At 36.2% G+C, this 21,023-nt stretch overlaps 1 protein-coding gene across 2 annotated transcripts in view; it reads left to right on the top strand.

Annotated features, from left to right (window-relative positions):
• Positions 1-21,023, top strand: part of STS (steroid sulfatase) — a 134,854-nt gene that overhangs the window by 96,399 nt on the left and 17,432 nt on the right. For both annotated transcript variants that reach the window (XM_075133606.1, XM_075133614.1), the window contains exon 10: positions 135-256. In XM_075133606.1, the coding sequence (XP_074989707.1) occupies positions 135-256 (122 nt within the window). The remainder of the gene's footprint in view (positions 1-134; positions 257-21,023) is intronic.

The raw sequence follows: 21,023 nt of genomic DNA, 5'->3' as shown, positions 1-21,023 counted from the left end.
GACCAACCAGAGGTGGCCATTCAGATCATGAGAAGAAGATTTATTCTTTTGAGGGGAAATGCAGAGTTATATCATCTTCTCAGTAAAGTGAGGTTTGGGTTATTCTTCTGATTTTGAAATGCTTTCTTACTCAGAATTATTGATGGACGTGATCTGATGCCCTTACTTCAAGGAAAAGTTACCCGATCCAAACATGAATTTCTCTTCCATTACTGTAATGCATATTTAAATGCAGTGCGGTGGCATCCAGTAAACAGTAAGTAAACTTGCCTGTTCACATTTTAAATATTTAATATAATTTTTATTGCAGCATGAAAAGAATCAGGAAAAAGCCTTGAGCTATAGTAACAAATAAATTGTTTAAGATATCTAGCCTTTTTCCTTCTTTTTCACTTTTCTTTTGGCTAGAACACACCTATTTACCATTTGACATTAGTTTGTTGCTATGCATTAATGTTACATATCAATACAATATTGAGATCTATGGTATCTGAAACTATTTTTTTTTAAACTTGCCTGAGACATAGTCTGTGTTACAGAATGAAGTAGTCAAGGTTAACTGTTACATCTTCCTAAAAATGTACAGATAGTAGGATGGCTTGCTGAATAACAGCACAAGTATGATGTTGTATGATGTATGATGTCAGCCTGGCCATTTTTATTATTGCGATAGCAAAGTATAGAAGAACCACTGAATCAAAGCCATAATTATCCAATAAATGAATACAGTATTAAAGAGTCCCTTTTCATACTTTTTACGAACGATATAATTCCACTTTGTAGGCCAAGGAAAAAAGCATTTCCTACTGATCTGTTCCTCTTTAACAGCTCGCTGTTTCTGGTAGCAACTTCCACATTAACCAAAGCATATTTCCCTTTCTATAAAAATCTCTGCGCTGAATGAAGTCAAACACACATTTGTCTCATCTCAGTTGACACTCAAAGTGATGACTTGCGTTACAGCTTCAAAATGATGATCCAAGACAGGCTTTGGTGTAGCATTTTTTGGTTTAAGTGCCTTGGGAAAGGACTTGCTCAATACCTAATGTGCAAACTTAAAATGAGTTGGAAACTTTGTCGTCTTGGTCACCTGTAGGCTCACTCTCTACCTGTCTTGTGCTTTAAGCTAGGAAAAGGGAAAATATTACATGTAACATTTATTTACTACTACTTTGCCTGTGTATCTTGCATTGTTAAATAATTGTAAGGAAGAACCAAGCAATTGTTATCTAGTACCATTTTGGATCTGAGATTGGATGAAATTATTCTGTGTCATGTTGAGGAGAGAAGCAGGCAGAGGAGCTGTTTTTCTCAAACATACATCTTTGCAAGATGAAGTACCCTTTGTCTGAGGAAAGGGTCAGCTTTGTTACTCAGTGAAGGTGAATTTAATGGAAAATGAAGGGGAGCAATGATGAGGAGCTAGTCTATTCTATTTACTCGAGGGGCAAAAATGCAGATTGTGATTCTCCCTTTGCCTTCCTCCAAGGCCATCAAAACAGAAAGCCCACTCAGAATGTGGCAATAACATTTTCATAACACTGGGCTGATTTTTGTATTGACAGATTTTTGAAATATTACCTTGTCAGCTTCCATTGTAGTATGAGAGTAGGCAATAGCCAGATATTCCTCTCTACTCTCTTTTGTACCAGTCCCCTGGGAGTGCTCAATGCCTGCTTCTTTCTTACTTGTCCAGTCTCAGATCTTCAAAAATGCCTTTTCCATGTAGACAGTGCAATCATATTTGTAAAGATATTTGTTGCAGTCAGCTACAGGTTTGCCCCTGTTTATCTCTCTCTCATGTGTTATTGTTGTATAGAGATGAACATACTTGCATTACAGCTGTATGCACCTGATACTATCAGCATTGCTGTGGGTATTCATGTGGAAAAATGAGTATGGTTGGTTTTTCTTCTGATGCCTCAGCAGCTCTATATGAAGCAACTGATAAGTTCAAAGTGCATTACGTTACTAGGTAGAGTATTATTTTCTTCTAGCCTCCCTCCACAGCTTGATCTTTACATCCAATCTTAGAGTCCATCCACAGTCTGTTACTATTAAGTGATATTTTAGTATATGAAAATGAACACAAGTAAAGCAGAAATATAATGCAATGCTTTTTATTTTATTTTTTTTTTCTGAAGAAGCAATTATTTCAAACATTTAATTCAAAATGTTGCAGAGCTTTTGCCTAGCAGCAAAGAACTAGATTAGACGTATCCTATAGCAACAGTTCATTCTCTATACTTAGGAATACATCCAAGAAAGTGAATGAGGCCACGTTCATTAAAGACAGACTAGAAAGCTGGAAAGTTATGCAACTTTCACTTAACATCAGCATGCTACTATTATCAGTTACAAGGCTGTAAGTCTTCAGGGTTTGGCTATAGACTGATCACCATTCCTACCTCTACATGTATTCCACATCTAACACACTTTATGGCCCAAATAAGTACCACATACCTCCATGAGCACACGCATTTTCCAGTATCCAGAAATTATTGTAGGATCTCTCATCTTTTAGTTGCACCTTGCCAATGACTGTAGTCAGGTGAATAGCACTCAATTCACAGAGGACCACCACAATCAGATACTTAATATTCTTAAGGATAGTCTTGAAGAGGTCATATTCCTTACCTAAGAAAAATCAGGAAATTCTTGAAAAAAACCATCATCAGGAACAGTTGTCTCTTTCTGTGGACTGTAAATGATTTTTTAGAACAGGAAAGACTTGTGTTGTTCTTGATCTGTGTTCCCCAGAAATTTAACTAGATTGACTACAGTTACTTTGGAACTGTGTAAAAACATGCTACCTGCAGACTATGCCTGTACGTATGGGCCAAATGCTGACCAGCTCTGCCTCTCACTAGACCTGAGCCTTAGTGGAAGAAACTGTGATAGTGTGAAATTAATAACCCGAGCTATGTTCAGCATCTTCTGCACTGCTCTGGTGATGGGCCCTCATTAAAAGGACCCAATTGTCCAACTAGTCCGAGACTACATTATAGACTGCTAATCCCTTCAATAAATGTGTCATTTCTATTAATTTTAAAGATACAGTTTTTGAAGAAGAAAGCAGAAACAGCCAGAAATTCATAGAAGAGAAAGCTTACAACTGCTGAGGAAAATGTTATTTATTTATTTATTAACTAAAGTACAGTCCATTCTAAATAAAGGGTAATGGGGCATATCCTGCATATATGCACTTATTAATGCATATATTCTCATATTTCTTACTATATTTATTTTCTGGGAAGTCTTAGTTTGTATGTCAGCTTCAGCTTGCGTATTCCACCTTTTTTCCTAGATACTGGAAGTGTAGGATTAGCTTTGATCCTAAGGAAAAATGCATATACCAAGAAGTGAGAGGGAAGGAAAAAGTCTGCTTAGTTATTTGGTACCTTGTTGCCTCCATCATTCCACAGTTCCCTTATAACATTATCTTTGCCATTGTTAGATTTCCACTGTGCTTCAGTCCAAAAAAAAGTTTTTTTGGTCTAATTTTTGACTCTTAGGCTATATATATGAAAAGGAGAAATTTAGTGTATGTGAAATTTATAGTACTTGCACACCTTTCCCTTGCTTGCAAGCTTCTAAAGTCTGACTTAAGCAGGTGTGTTTCTCACATTATCCAGGGAAGGTCAGAAACTTCAGGGTGAACAATTACCATTTTACATTTATATATTTAGAGGCTAAGCATTCCTCATAACCAAATCAATACACATCTTCATTAAGATATATTAGTTAGGTCAGTGACTGCATTCACAATATACTTTCCCCTTCATCAGCCCTTTGAAGGAGCATTTAGAGGATGTGTGCTACTTAATGCTCTTCTCAACCAACACTTCAAAATTTAAGCCTTATACTTTCTAGAGAGACGTGAGGAAAAGAATCTCTCTTTCCTCTACCCTCCTTCTCTTTCCCAGCCACAGAAAATAACCTAACACCATTTTCTTCTTAATCTCTCTTTGATTCACATACATTTTGCCTGATATTAAAAAATAATGCACATTATTCTTCACATTCTGAATTTAAGAAGGAATGAAATATCAGGCAATTTTCTTTGCTCGTGATTCATGTCTCGCTCTCACAGACTCATGCCTGCTGACACTTGCTATCAGTGCCTTGGAAACAGCCAAGATGTACAGTCCTAGTCCTTGGAGGATGATTTCCTGTTATTTTGAAACCTTATAAATATGTGTAATTTAATTGACCTGTTAAAAATACAGAGAGGAAGATATGCTAAAACAGAGTCAGCAAAGTACTGTGATTTCTTATTTTCAATGCTTATTCTCCATGGCTGCCTGGTGTGCCATATAAATACCAATATACAAAAGCAACACCTTTGGGGAAAAAAAACCCAAAACCTAGAACTTTTCTTTCTGCCTAGTAAGGTGTAAACATTTAGGTTTTTTTAATCATTAAACATTTACCTTTAACAAAGCAGGTGTAGGGTTTGCCTTTACTTTCTTGAGCTGAGCCACCCAAAGTTTTATGTAGCTTTGTTAGTTGTGTATGTCAGATTATGCTTTGGCCTAATTTAACTCTGGTCACATGTTCTTGTGCTAGCGCAGGTAGACCAGTATTTGTGTATTTGCTAAAGTTATAATTTAGCATAACTGAATATGAAAAAACTATCAAGAGCTCTGTCTCCAGAATATTACTGGCATGTGAATCAGTACTATTACAAATGCATTGCTATGACAACTTAATTATAAGGAGAGAATTCATCAGAAACAGAGCAAATCTACAGTTGAATGGAACTACTGCATCTTTCAGGCTCCTCTGTGTGCAAAATTTTCATTTGATAAGGAGGAAATATATTGTAATCCTGTGTAATAAACATTGAGAAATGTAATGCAATACAGTCTGTACTATAAAGAAATAATAATCTTCACAGTATTTTGGTACTACTAATAAAAATATACTAATGTTTCTGATAAACACTAGAGTGACTTTACTAGCAGCAGTTCACCTTTTCTATTTCAAAATGGATTTCATTAATCAATGGAAAATGTCATTCAGTAAACAAAAGACAAAGAGACTTGCTATGGCAAATTGAACTGAAGCACAGTAGACAATAGAATCAAACTAGCTTATCATGCAAATATAATGGCTTTTAAAGACAGTAGAAGTTCACTGAAAAACTTTACATAGAAATTTTCCACTTTGCCTCACTTAACAAATAGGATGCATTTCAATTAGTGTTTACTCTGAGTTTCTTGTATGTTGTGATCTACTGCAATTACCAAAAATAGTTCAATCAAATTCACCAACCAGGGATTTTTTCTATATTAGTGTAGAATCCACAGCTATTGTGATTCCTGGCTGTTGCAATGTCCTCCATCATCCAACTGTCTAGCATATTTCATGAGAGATATTTTGTTCTTTGGCTAGAGATGAAGGGCATCTTCCTAGTCATGCATTTAGCCTTTTCTGCAGTATCAGCTGTTACAGGTTAAAAACAAACAAAAAGAGAATGAGAGAGGAATATTTTCTGTTTTATTGTTTTCAGATTGGATATGTAGAATAAATTTACTGAATAGGTTGTTTTTTTTTTTTTTTAAGAGGTTCCCCCAGGTTCAGTTTGACTGACAAAGACATTAGAGTCATAATAAAGAGAGGACAAAGCATGAAAAATCTGCTCAAAAGGGCCATTTTGTAATAACTTCTGGTTTGGACATGTATAGACTTTCTTGTGAAATGGAATTAAAATAACACCTATTTCTGAAGAAATGAAGTAAGAAGAGAAATACCTTGCACTTTTCCTTACCTCTTGAAAGGACTATGATATGCATACCTTAAGGGGTAATAAGGTTTACCTTACTAATTAAAAGGGCGTGCATTATTTACAGTGCCATTCTTAGCTTCATTTTTGGTAATATCACATTGAGTCTTAATAGTTAAAAACTGTAAACTGAATTCATATGCTTAAAGAACACTAACTTGTGAACACAATATTGTCTTGAGAAAGAGAGAGTGCAGGAGACAGACCTTTTGCTACAGGCAGGTAGCAAAAACTGGGAAACCTCTATGAAGCTCTATAGAACCAGCTTAAAACTCTTTTTTTCTACAGTCAAGTTCTCAGTGTGAGTGTAGGTGAGGCTAGTGGTTGTCAATAGGAAATGAAAATGCATTAATTTGTATGTGAGAGATATTTTAGAGTGTAAATGGTGATAATATGCTTCTATTTGAAAATTCCAACCCTTTCTTGTTCAGTCCTCTTAGAACATTTAAGAAACACAATCATTCAGACATCCACAAAGTACATTAACAGTTTTTTTCTCTAAAATAGAAAGTATTAATGATATCACTAAATATGTGGTTTGTTAGAATTATCTCTTAATATTTATTCTGCTTTCTCTAATATAAACAAAAATTTTCAATTCATAGATTCTCTGAAGCCTCATAAGTGGGTTTCCCATCCTCCTTCTCATTGCTTTCTTAGTAATAGGAGAGCAATTTTTTCATTGTGTTCTTTGCCATATGGTGAATGAATGCTATGGTAGCTTCATATGTAAACTGTGAGATGTGCTTGTCATACCCAGTAGACTCATTGGCAGAACACATACCCTTGCCTAGCTTTTTCCTATTCTTTTTCTTGCTTCCCTGAGGAGCTTTTTCCATTTATGTTCTACTTGCTTTTTCTGTGGTGAACAAAGGACTTAGAGGATGCTCTTACAGATTAGTAAGGATTCATATTGACCATGAGAATGCTAGCAGTTATAGTTACTTGCTTTCATTGCTTAACAATACAAAGGAAAGTAAATTTAATAGAAGTTTGATCCAGGACCTTCTTTTTTTGCACAACATTTTCGAAAGGAGAGATAATACTACCATGTGACTATAACTGCTGTCAAGGAAACATTTTGTTTTCTTACAAAGAAATATCTTTTTTTAATCAAATCTTATCGTACGAACCTCATATCTTTTCTCAGAAAAGAACAGATGGGAAAGGATAAGAAAGAAAGGATAAACTTTTGAAGGAGTAAGATTTTCCTATTGTCACAAAAATTTTTATTTTCTAGCTAGAAAGAATAGACTTCTTTAGTCATAGCAAAATTGATGTAGGAACACTTTTGTCTCAGACAGCCATTCCCCCAGTGAAAGACTGTGGTAAATGTCCTTTGACATTGACATTATACACACAGACTTTCAGTGATCATATCATAGTGCTTTTTCTTCATATAAAAATAACAACCATAACATACTGGTCTATTGAATCCAAAATATCCTGACCTAAATTAGTAATGTTCTTAGTGAACAGAGAAAGGTTGACAGGTTTCAGTGATCATATAAAGGCAAAGGCATTTAAAGTAGCTAATTCAATATTATTTAAACTTCAGCTTGAATGGCTTGCTGTCAGATATTGTGTCATGCATTAGTGACAGTACAAAAGAAAAATCTTATGGATTTTTTTTCTGTATACTCCACAGCTAACACTTAAATAGAAAAAAATGTCTGAGTTAGAACAACTGTCTGATAATTTTTTATCTATTTATAAAGTTAGCAGTAGTCAAAACAAATATAAATAGCAACAACTACATAAAAGAGTAGATAAAAATGCACTGCAACTTTCAAAAATGAATTTCAGCTTACCAAGTAACATAAAAAGTGGGTCTTTAACAATTTCTGGAGCATTACACTTCCAAAAATATCCTTACTTCAGTGTTGCATTTGAGCCTGCAGCATTCTGCATGTTACATTCAGAACATAGCGCTGATTCACCTTAATTTTAACATCAGATTCAAATGGCATATGTTGTCTTAGGCAATGTTCTTCAAGGGAAGTAGTTAATGCGTGCACAACCCACAGAGGCCACAGCCTCTGACATTCTATTACTCCTAGAAAATAAGGCAAAGTATTTGTTTATTAGAGAAATTCCCTGGAAACCTGACTGTCAAGAGCCAGATGACTTCTCAGTGTGCCATAAAAGACCGTGCCATGAAAGACAGAAGAAATAATTATAGAAGAAAACAGTGGGTGCTCAGAGGGTGAGTGTACTTGGACAATATTATGCTGGAGGCCAGTGTGCATCTGTGGATGATGTGCACTCTGTACCGTGTAGTTGCTTCTGAATGCAAGTCCTGATCAGTACTTTGGAAAGACAACACAACCAGAAATAGTCAATAATCAGTGTAAATGTCCTCAGCCCGAGAAAAGCTCACATCCCAATACAAACAGTGACCTTTCTGTTAATTTCAGAACTTTTTATGTGGTCTCAAACTGTTAGAGGACACATAATGCATTACATTTTCCAAGTGTCTTTTGTTAAGACATCCAGAGTTTCCTAAAACTAAAAGGAAGAAAAAAATCCAGCTTTCAAAATTTGTTTCTTGTTTTGTTGTTCTTTAGTAGGGAAATTTTGTAGATGGATTTGTGTAAAAGCTTTTTGAAACTGAAAGAGACTGTGTTTCACTAGTAGTTTTTTGTCATAGTTCTTTCAATGACCTCTCAGGTGAAATGCAAAGTCCATGAAGTAGTATAGAACAAATTCCTATGGATTGTGACATTTTTCAAATTTATTCAAAGTTTTACCCAAAAATTTATTGAAAATAATTATTCAGCTGCAGTTCAGTCATATTCAGCAGAATAATAAATGTAATGCATTTGTTTTTATTGATTCCATGGTCTCCTAGATGTGGGACTCTAATGCAAACATTTGTGAGACTCACTCACTCATTCCTCTTCAACACTGGCATTTTAAAGCAAAATAGATTTCTACCATTCATAGTCGGAGGGGGATGTTAGAAGTCATGATGCGGTCACAACATGAAAAGTCAACAAGACCATAAAAATCCTGTAAAGATCATGATACTTTAGTACTTAGAATTAGCACTAGTGCCATAAAGAAAGACTGACCCTTTTAGTATTAGGAAATGTTAGTCATCCATAAAACAATTTTGTCATTACCAAGTGTGTGCTAATTTTTCATCTACAACCTGTTACCTGTCTGTTGTACATTAATTTTTAAATGATATTATATCACAGGAGCAAGCTTCTCAATCATCTCACTTGCTCTGTGAGAAGAGTAGAGTCTTCAAGACTCAGTAAAGTCTTCAAGATTAACTTAATTATATTATGGGGTCTCTCTTCAATGCCATAGGATGATGTACATGTAGGTTTTCAGTCCTTAGCTCTGATCCATCCATATGGTCCTGTTCAGTGACAAGTGGAGATTGAATCTCAGTCCTAAAAGCATTATAGTTACCTTATGTCAGTCTATATCCTTGATAGCAAAACTACTTAGCCAGAAAAGCTTTATAGTTTGGTCTCAACAATGTCTTGACCTACTGTACTGCTGCCGATTCCAAACCAAATGTGGTTAGCCCTTCTTTAGTCCTTCTTTATAGAAGCCCTTCTTTATAGAATTGTCATTTTGGAAGGTTTGAGTTGATTCACACCTTTTTCTCTTTTTTCTGAACAGACAAAGTGCCTCCCCCCCCCACCCCAATTCCAAACTCTCGATATTTTATATCTTCCAAAAGCCAGCACTGCTAGTTAATCATTTGGTGGAGCTACTAAAACACTACCACTATACATATACACAAAGTTAAGTAGAGAGAGGGAATAGCAAAGTATAAATGGTCTCATGAAGATTTAGAGTCTAGCAGTACAAATGTATGAGGTAGAAATGCTAGACAAAACATTGTGAGTAAATAAATCTACCTGAGCGAAGAATTACTTATTCCCTAAAAATGGTATCTCCACACTCTGTGGAGTTTCTTTTGAATACATTTTTCTCCAATTCTATAACACTGTGGAAAACATTATAATTAGGACTCATTAGTTCCTCATGGCCACGGTGTCTTAGAACTGCAAATCCTTTAGTCCAACTAGGGTCTAGGTCCACTCTTTTTTCCTACAGCTGGTCATGGAGGCACTTTCATGCCCTTTCTTTACTTCTCTTCTTCATCTCTCAAATTATCCCAACATTCAGCCTAGCAAATGGGAATTCGTTGCAACTACATCGCTGTTTGTTTTTAATCAGCTCTTACTTTTTTGTCATAGAGGTGGTTATGTTGTATTAAGGGAAAATGCAATTCCTGCCTACAGTATGTAGACTGTGGATATTAAGTCATTTATATAAAAATGGAATTTGCTGTAACATTTCCTTCTCTGTTTTATGCAGCATACCTAACTTAGAAGATAAAACAATGCTTTTTGCATGAAAGCCCCTCCCATTTTTTTATCTGTGACAGGTGCACTATATGATATCATGTTTTTATTGTCTGATTTCTCAAAGCCTAATCCCCAAACTGAATTTTGATTCAGAAGTATTATATAAAAGTTTAAAGTTATGAGTTGCACCTATAGAGGATCATACTGACAGTTCTATAATACTGAGTGGTAAATTGTTTGTAGTATTTATAGCTGACAAAGATTTTTGGGTTCTGAAAACTATGCAATTGCTACTAAAGCCAATTTTCAGCTGTAGCCAGAGGCTCTAAGAGCATATATCTTTATGATTCAGAAACAACTGTAGCCCATGAGTGTTCAGGTCAGTTTTCAAAAGGCAACTTAGAAGAAAGTCAAAGAGAAACAAAACTTCTTTTTTTTCCAGAGAAAATCAGTTTCATCCGTAAAGACTATTTGTATGTATGCCATGAAGGCATGAGTTTATGCGTAAGTATGAGGAGAAACATATGTTTCACAGAAGGGAAGATGGTTTGAATTGTGCTGTGAGAGGGAAGTTTTGCCATAAAAGCTTGGAATTTGCTAAAAAACCTAAATATCATCTGGAAGAATTCATCCTAACAGAACTAGTCAGCAAAAGAAGACCAAAGGTAGAATCAAGTGAATGAGGGAGGCAAGAAAATGTATCTGTTGTGTCGTGCTGAAATCGAGGGTTTGAATAGCTGACTTTTTTTTAAAAGAAATATAGAAAACACAGAATTCTGTTTGGAGTCTTGTTTGTAATGGTCACTTTTAAACTTTAAAGGAAAACTTTGAGACTTCATACATTATTTTGATTTTCATTCTCTATTTTTATCTTTTTAGTGTGGAAAAAATGTTAGTAATCTTTAGTTTAACTTTAGTTGTAGAAAAATGAAAAATGTATTATAATACTTGAAATACTTTGATTATGACATTTGAGTTTATCAAAATTAGTGACATTTACAGGTTTTTTTACAACTAAAATTATTCTATTGAATATCATACCATACTTTATCCTTCTGAAAATCTTGCAAAGTGCATTAATAGGCTTATCTTAGCACAAGAGTAAGTACTGAACAGAAATGTCTCAGTTTAGTCTCATGGTCAATGGAAATATAATCAGTCAGTGGATAGAAAAGCAACTGGGAATTGCAAAAAATTGTACAAGAATACAGGTTGTTTGTTCATCTGCTCCAGGTAATTCAGTTCTGCCCTAGCAGAGCTGCTAGGTCATTTAGAAGTTCTGGTGATCTCAAGAATGCCAAGTAGCTCCAAACACCAGGCCTATGTAGTGGCAACAAAAGGCTGGCTTAGAAAACTGCTGGTGTTCACAATGAGGCTGTAATAATCAAGAAAAGGTGCTGAGAAGTGCTTTAACTGTATTTTGGAACTTCGTACTAAATAGATTATACAATGCCTATAGCTCCTAAGCATTATCAAAGGCCTCTTCTCCCCCTTTAATATGCCAAAATATTTCAGGTCTCCACTTAGGAAGTGTTTGAATTTCTGCCAGTGCTTTTAAATAGTTATGACATGCTGATTTTTGGAAAAAAAAAAAAAAAAAAAAGAAGTAAGTTCTGAGAAGTATATTTGAATGTTTAGCAACAAGCAGGTTGAACTAAAGAAAAATAAATGTACTACTTGTATTTCATAGAATATTTTTGAGTACATATCTTTCAAAACATTTAATCCAATTAAAAGTAACCATGAGAAGTGTTCATATTTTGAAGATAGAAAATATGCAAAAGTCAACATATTACTGTGTCTCTTTAACATATCTTAAAATTGGAAAAGTTTATAAATTGTTATCTTGTAATCAAGTGAGCAAATTAAGTATAAATTATTTGAATGTTGCAAAGGATTATTCCATTAGTGGATACTTTTCAAACTTAGAATGTTGGCAAATGATTACAACTAACAAGGACAGTGTCTACATGCATAACAACCTGAGTATTCCCCACTAAGTATTTCTTCATGTTGTCAAGCTTGATAAGTCTGTGTTATTGCCATGGCATGAAAGAGTCAGCAACAGGTTTGTACCTCATTGACATGTGAACCTCAGTGCTTGGCTGAGCCTGTCAATGCAGTCTCTGCCTAGACACACCAAAAAAAGTTCCCACAACAATTATACTTGGTCTTTCCTAACCAATTTTGAGCAATTTGTTCACTTTGTGGACTAAATTGACCTCAGATATGTCCTTACAATTATTCATTGTTAGATTTTGTATTTCAGCTGCTACTTATTCGGAAAGGTGTATGAGAACACATTATATGTTAGGCAGGGAGAGGAGCTTCTTTAGGAAGGCTTAAACTATCTGCATTCTTGGTCATTCGAAGATCTACATGGCTGTGTAATATATCTGTAAAGGGGCATATTATTCCCTCTCTGATAAACTTAGGTCTGTTCTTGGGGAGATAGTTGTGGAAACAGACAACATTTTTTACATTTAGGTTTTTGGTCTGCTTATGTTAGGTAGACAAAAACAAAGTAATGATCCAAAGTTCTGAAGTTAAAACTAGACAGACCTCTAGTGAGATTCAGCAAGACAAGAAAATATTTCAAGTGAAGGTGAGGATCTGAGTGGTAGGAAAAAGGTTTACCAAGTCCATCTGCCTGGCCTGACTTCGATTTGAATGCAGTTTGATTGGGAGATTTCCTAATCTCTAATCCTAACTGAATTTCAGGTTCCTTTTTATGTCTACACAGCCTAAGCGCCAAGACCTCAGTAAGGAACACTGACTCAGTATTAGTAAAGAAACAGAGTTTAAGCTTGGGTATGTTCAGCATGAATGCCAGCCGGTTAGAGACATCTTGAAAGTGTAAGAGAAAGTTAAGCAACCATATAAACATTGCCTGAATTCATATGTTTTAATTAATAACTAGACTGAGGTTGTGGTAAATGTCTATCAGTGTGCAGTGCACTATGGTATGAAGCAGAATGGATTACTGCAAACCACTACTGAATGCTAAAACAAATCTGGTTTACAACTGAAAATCATTTATGTAATCCATTTTCTTTTCCATTGCAACAGATGAGGAATGTGTGTATGGTTACTTGCCTTGTGGACAATAGCATAAAAATGCATAGAAGGAGCCACAGTAGTGAATACAATAGGAAAACATTTCATGGTGTTTCCTGTTACCGTTACTATTTTCACAGATTTTTAGAGTGTTTTGACAAAGAAACCAGCTAAAATCGAGAGATGAAGACTGAGTTTGCAGAACTATGAATTAAAAATTGAATGTAAGCTTCAAAAGCCAAAAAAGAACTACCAGTATGCAGATGTTTGTATTTCACAACATCCTTTGAGTGCTGTCATCACTCTTAACTGCAGTGTGGAGAGAGGGCATATATAAAATTTATGTCTTGTCATGTAATGCCAAAAGCACTTTCAGTAGTTTTGAGGAAGTACAATAAGTAACTGAATGACTTTAGATTACAAGCTGGTTTATATTCTATTTATTTCTATTACTTCCTAAAATAATCGGTTTAAGACCTTAAACTAAACCATAATCTACAGGATCATACTCTTAGACCAGTAAAAAGATGTAGAATTTCATGCTCAAGGATGAGACTGTCTTTGTTTAACTCATCTTTTATTACACTGAATTATATAGTTAGTTAAAAATAGGAGATCAACCCAAACAGAAGAAACATTGTCTCTTACCGCCTCATTCACAGCAGTGGTCTACCTACCCTCCTTCAACTGTGCTTCAGAGGTTGGAGGGAAAAAATAATCAGAATTCATTTTGCCACTCATGTATCATGGAAAAAAAAAACAAAACCCCTCACCCTTTGTGGCCCATGAAAATGATTGGCTAGAAGTTTTAAGGTAGGATCTGGATTATGGTCATTTTTAGGAGAGAAATCAAACACTGCCTAAAGTCCTAGCAATTTTGTCTTTTTTACACAGAAAAGTGTAAGGAGATATAACGCAGAGAATTAAGGACAATGGCTGAAGTTTCCCAGCTCCATTGCTGCTTTCTTCTAGTTTGAGATGAGCTCACTATAGGGCTGATTACATCTCAGCTGAGCACTCTGGACCTTGTGTAGGACTATTCTATGCTGCTGAATCTCTCCAGCAGGCCCGAGAAGTGGGAAGGGCTTTGTTCAAATACTGCACCCAGGTTCATGCACCACATAGCTCAAAAACACTTGGACTCACCTGGATATACTAGGTACTATATCATGTATATATATCCATGTATATGCCAGAAGAAGAAAAAGCAACCAGATTTTACGGGTGGGAACTTGAGTAGCTGAGGAATTTATGTTTTGAGTTAGAGGATGTTGCTAAGCAGACATGAGTTTAATCTTCAGGGAGGCAAGATCTGTATGCTGAACACTGATTTTTCTATAAGGTAGAATTGTCCAGGAACTTGTTGAACAGGACACTTGTGTTAGACTTGGTAAAGCTTGATTCAGGTTTCTTCTTCCTATAGACCTTGAGAAAACATTAAATAAATCACTCACGGTGTATCCATCAGTTTCAGTGTAGAAAAACAGTTTTTATTAACTGTTTTATTAAGCAACAGCACAGATCGCCAAAAAAATAATTTACTCAACTTTTTTTCTCAAATAGTTTGAAGTAGGATATTTGATGGGGGTTAAGAAGCATATGTAGATCCTTGCCTAAACAATTAGTTGAGCACACAACATCTTCACTCACAGATTACATTGTACTTTGCTAAATTTAAGCATGAGATTATTATTTGTATTCTTAAGCTAAGGTAGAAACCCTTTGTTGAACTGAAGGCAAACGAGATGAAATCATCCTCTCAGTAAATTCACAGGGATTTTAACATTCAGTTCAGTGTACCACAACTCTACAAAAGGTGTAGAAATGGAATTTAGAATAGACAATGCAGCAGGTCATTGAGAGATGGGGCAACCCAAATGAACTCTGAGACAATCATCTGCACCAAAATCTTTATATAAACTCCAGCAAAAGTTCATGAAGGATTTGTATTAGAAAAAGTTAGTAGATAAAACACTAAGTGAAAGGAGTGTGCCAATAAAACATCTTTGTCTTCCGCAATAAAGGAAATGAATGATAGTAGCACAAAAGTTACAATAGAAGACACCATCCATCAAGAGAGCTCTTAAAAAAATACATTGTAGGGAACAATCATGCAGTGGCAGGGGGATGAATTAGATGACAAAAAGAAAATTCATTTGAAATACCTGAAATGAGCTTTTGTTCTTATTTGCTACAACTGGAACAGAGGAAACTGCATACATTAATATGCGAAAGATACAGGCATCTCATAAGCAAAGTCAATGCAGATGTACTGTAGCGAGTGACTATATTTCAAAAGTACACAGAAGTAATGTATATGAAAAAGGAAGGCAAACCTCTGTCTGTATTTTCTGGCCACATCAGTTAAATATGTAGGTTTTACATATACTTGAGGGGAGGAAATGTTTAACCCACTATCTATGAACACTATGGGATCTTTCATAAGCAACAGCACCTTGTAGATATTTTAGAAAGCAAAATTAAAGATGAACTAGAGAATGCTGGAGAGACAAGAAGTTTGACTCTCTAACTTGGGGTGATGCTTCACTCTAAAAGTGACTCCAACAGAACTGTAAGTGGACCCAGCACTGGCAGTACGTTTACTGACAGAGCAACACCTGCCAGTGCCTGAGCAGAGCTGGGTGCTGATAACAGGGTTCACTGATAGTCCCTAGCTAGGCAAAGTGGTCATTCAGGTTCAGGGTCCATCCAGGAAGTCCAGTCACGAGCAGGAGGAGATGGGAACACAGACAGAGCTGGAAGAAAGGCTACAACCTAGGACCATCCAGAGACAAGGCTGGGAACCGGCACTCCTGCAGCACCAGGGACTGATGGCCTTGGGCTGAGCTAAAAAGGGAATTCTGGTCCATGGGTAGGGTGCATGGATAGGGGTCCACCCTAAGGCTGGGCAGGGCCAGTGAGGCTCCTTAGTACCCTCAAGCTTCTTGACACCTCAGATTTTTAGCAAATTCTGAGGATGGTGATGACAACATGTAGACATCTACAGTGTAAACACCTACAGCTGAGCTAACCTGAGCTAATCACTCTCATCAAAAGAGAAACGAGCAGAATTCTTCTCATCCTAAAGCAGACTTCTAACAAAGGTAAGAAGCAGATCAGTATAGACTGGTAACTAGCTTACGTAAATACCTCCACATTGCAGTGATCCAAAATTAAGTGAGGTGATCAGATTGTCAGATTGCATACTAAGTAGCAGCACAGTGATGAGCAATAAATACTACTCGGTACCTTGAATTTAAAATTAGAAATGCCTTGCCACCTTTTTCACAATGTGAAAAACATTAATATTTTGCTAAGTGTCAGGAATGACACTATGGGAGTTTCTTGAAGTTCACTGGGAATTTTAAGATCATGTCATTGTCGTGGTTTAACCTCAGCCAGCAACTAAACACCATGCAGCTGCTCGCTCACCCCCCACTTCTCGTAGGATGGGGAAGAGAATTGGGAGGGCACAAGTAGGAGAACTTGCAGATTGAGATAAAAACAGTTTAATAATGGAATTGAAACAAAGTGGAACACTAATAATAACTGATAACAACAACAATAACAGAATATACAAAGCAGGCGATGCACAATGCAGCTGCTTACCACTTGCCGACTGCGTGTTGCAAACAGGGGAGCGAGCCCCCCACCCTCCCTAGTCTTTATACTGAGCATGATGTCATATGGTATAGAATAGCACATTGGCCAGCTGCGTCAACCGCCCTGGCTATGCTCCCCCCCGCAGCTTCCCCTGCATGTGGTACAGCATGGGAGGCTGAAAAATCCCCGGTGCAAGCAACACCCAGGAACAACCAAAGCATCAATGGGCCATCAACGCTCCTCTCATACCAAACCCAAAACACAGCACACACCCCCAGCTACTGGGAAGAAAGTTAACTCGGTCCCAGACGGAACCAGGACAGTAATTTAATTAGTGTCATTTTTCTTTTAAATCAGCAGAGGTTCAAATAAGGGCCTGTCTACAAATATGCAGTAAATAAGATAGCCAGGTTAGACTGTGTGGTAAAATACAAAGAGTGAATTGGTTTTGTACTACAGAACGGCATTTTATCCCTGCATCAGTGTCATGAAAGAACTGACAAAAATGGTCAGAAAAGAAAAACATGGATGAGATACAGATCCTGATTTGAGTTACACTGGCATAAAGATCTTAAAAATCTAGTTAAGAAAGTGCCACTTGCTTCACTTTTAATTTTCCTTTTAACACAGGACTAAAACAGTCATTAACCTTGTCTGTTAGCTGTCAACTCTCTGAGAATCTTTTTATTCTTTCTTACAGATAAGCATTCTTGGTGATTGGGGCAGTTCTTAATGGGGAGGCATAGATGTCCTTCCCCAAAATCACTTTATAAACTTCATTAGGTCTCATGAAACCTCATTCCTTGTCACCAGCCTTTGTCTTTGTCTTTGTTGCTATTAAGCAACATGCAGTGGCAATGTAGTCTATTAAAGGAATGGTATAGAAACTTGTAACAGTAAGTAACGAGTTTCCATAGATACATAGACATATCTTTTACTGATATTTATACATTTGCATGTTATAGTCTACAGCAAAGCTTTTTGTTGAGATTTCCTCAACAGTAGAAGGCAAGTGCTGCAGACCACTTTTCTGGTTTTGAGGGTCACCATGCATGAAAAACACTGAAGTGTCAGCATGATGTGGATTTATGTCTGTTCTCCATGGGTTAAGCTACACAATCCCATGAGAGACTTAAATAGCATCAAGTATCTAATTCAGAATATATAGGTCACAGGAGAAAATTCACTTTTCTTTCAGTAATAACTCGTGAATCTTCAGGTTACTTATATCACATTTTTGTTGGACAAAGAGCAGCCCCTTTCTCCCCTCTCAACTGTGTCCTTTTACCCTGTTTTCATCCTTTTCCCATCTGTTTATTCCCCTTTCCCTCCCCATTTCTGAGCTTCTATTCTCACTGATAGTGAAACTCCTTTTGATCTTCTTAATTGATCAAGCCCTTGTGTGAGTCTTTCACTTCTGCAACTGCAGAAGCTGTAATAAACTCTGACCCTCATGAGGGTTTTCCTGTCATTTGCCTTTGCTGTATAGTCTCACAAGTTCCTTCACTTCCACTGTTCTCTCTAGAGAAGTCTCTTATCTTACAAGTGTTTTTTGATTTTTTTTTTTTAAGTTCTTTTTGGCTTCTTTCTTTGCTCCTAGTTTTGTTCTTTGATAGTATCAAGAAGACATACATTTTTGCACTGTATCAAACATCTGAGTCACTTATTACTGTTTCTTGCTGAAGTCCATTACGATCTTTTCATCTACTCGATTATTGAAGATATTTTGTTTCCCCTGCTTCCTAACTTGCTTTGTGAGCATCATCTTCACTCTTCGTTTGCCCCCTTGTTTTTATTTTCTTCTCTCTCTCTACCTGATCTTGCCCATTTCATGGAGGCATCCCAAATGGTCTCCCAAATCCCTTGTTTGTGTTCAGTGTTTCAACCACAAGAGCTGGAGGAAGCAGAACAAGCATCAAGTGTCATTTACCTAAACTATCTCATTAAGTATTTTAATTTGCTATCTTGATCCTCATATCAGAGCAGCTGCAGCTGAATTTGGGTGATACAGTATAGGCATATTATTTGGTAAGTATGAAATAACATAACTGCCAAAGGGGAGAAGGGCATTTCTAGCTTGAATAGACACCACAGAACTGTTTATATCAAGCTCAAGAAAATTGACCTAATCAACTGATACACATTTCTGCTAACCATATTTTAGGGAGGAAAGTGTTTCTCCTGACAAGCATGACAAATACTGTTACAGTATTTTCTTGCCTCTGCTCTGCTCTGTGACAGTGGCAGCAGAGTTATTGTTAGGCTCAGGCAGAGCTATTTATACCCTGGGACTTGCAGTGCTCCACTCCTTACCAGCATTCCCCTACTTACTCTGGGAGACAGAGACAAATAAAGGGGAAAAAAAAATATTAAATCCTGACCTTGTCTTTTTAAATATTTACCCTATTTCTAACCATAGTAAGAACATAAGCCCAACTTCCTAGGCCAGTTGGTTAAGTTGAAATGAAATAGAGACCTTCACTTCTTTTTCTTTCTGTTTTTTTTTCTTATTTACATTTTCCTTTCTCCTGGTTTAGATTGCAAACTAAGGGGCAGGAATGGCTGCAGCATGGAAGGCACAAACCAAACCTCCTGTACACCAATCCAGTGAACAATTACTTATTAAAAAAAAGAAAAACCAAAACCCAAACCCCCAAACAAACAAACAAAACCCCAGAAAAACTTTGTTTTGTTTACTTCATGCATGACTGAACAGAGTTTACTAGCCAAAATGATTTTGTATTAATTGAGTGACGGATCTGAAGTAACCTTTCATCAAAACAATTCTGACCTCTCCATTTAAGTCCTATATAAGGAACAGTTAAAATGTATTCATCTCATCTGCAGCCCCAGGAGACCCTGCTCTGTTCTTGTTTTTAGTAGGAAGGAGATTTTAACAGGTTATAGCACTTCAGAAGGGTAAAGCCGGTTTTTCACTATGCTGCACACATGCATTCCTTAAAGCTGGAAATTAGGAGGAAAGAGTCAAGGTTCTTTCCCTTTTCCATCACTTACCATCATCTGCAGAATAACTGAAGATCTCTGCATCCACCTTGCATACCACCAAGACAAGAAAATATTCCCATTGCTTCCTAAAACTCTTCTCTTCAAACTCAAGCATTCGTGCTGACTGGAGAACTGTGAAATGAAGTTTCGTTTTTGCATAGAGGTCCACACTGGCAAACTGCTGGATTTCTCTGAAATACCTTAACCTTGAACAGGTCCATGTGCAAACAGAAAATAGACTTCTAGAAATTTCTTAGGAATAAATTTATATAAAAGTCCCTGCTGATCATCTTTAAGAGAACATCCTGTGATATGTACTTTTGATGTTTGGGTTTAATTCGGGATTTTGAGGGATTTTTGCATTGTTTGAACATACACGCCCATTAGTGACATTATTCTGCATCACAGACCTTCAGTAAGCTTCTACTTTCCATTTCTTCAAATGTATTGGTTCCAAATGATAGGCCCATAAGAACATTAATGAAATAGGTTTAAACTTTTCTATGCCCCCCAAGACTCAATTTCCAGCTGAAACACTGGGTATTAGAACACCCTCCAATCTATCAGAAAATATCCTTTTTTGTAGTTCTAACTGGCTTAATACCTGCACAATTTTTCCAACTTTTCTTTCTAATAAAAACAAAGGATGCAAATTCCTTTTTACTTTCAGTTATTCACCCCAAAGTTTAACACCATTTGTAATCTTTTGCTAGTTTCAGATTCTGGCAAAGACAGGCATTTTCTAACAGTGGGACAAAAGCTATTGTTGTATATTTCAGATGCTAAACTGCACATACTATAATCTTTACAACAAAAGTAAAATTCAGTCATTCAGAATTTTTTTTTTTAATATTTAGGGCTGACTGATACTGAGATTTTTGCACCATATCACTTAGAAATGGTTGCTTTCTTTAATTCAGTTTTTTTTACTCTGACAAAAGGAACCCCTTTGCTATGTTGTCATTTATGATTAACTGATTAAATTTTCAAAATAATTTTTTTTTTTCAGAAGATCTCAGTAATTCATTAAAAGTAAAAAAAAAAAAATTCAACTATCTGAGACAGCTGTAGGGAAGCATAATTCACCTTTGTCCTCAACTTTTTAAAATAAAACAAATGAATATTCAGTATTCTTTGGCAGTGCACAAAATTCCAGGCTACTGCATTTACAAAATTTCTACTTTTCACTTTTAAAGTAACTTTGCATAGTTATTTCTTTGTTTTTAGTTATTCTT

This window comes from Calonectris borealis, chromosome 1, assembly GCF_964195595.1.
Source record: "Calonectris borealis chromosome 1, bCalBor7.hap1.2, whole genome shotgun sequence".
In the NCBI taxonomy this organism is placed as follows: Eukaryota; Metazoa; Chordata; class Aves; order Procellariiformes; family Procellariidae; genus Calonectris; species Calonectris borealis.
The sequence above is the reverse complement of the archived record's forward strand: the minus strand, read 5'-3'. Positions and strand labels throughout refer to the sequence as shown.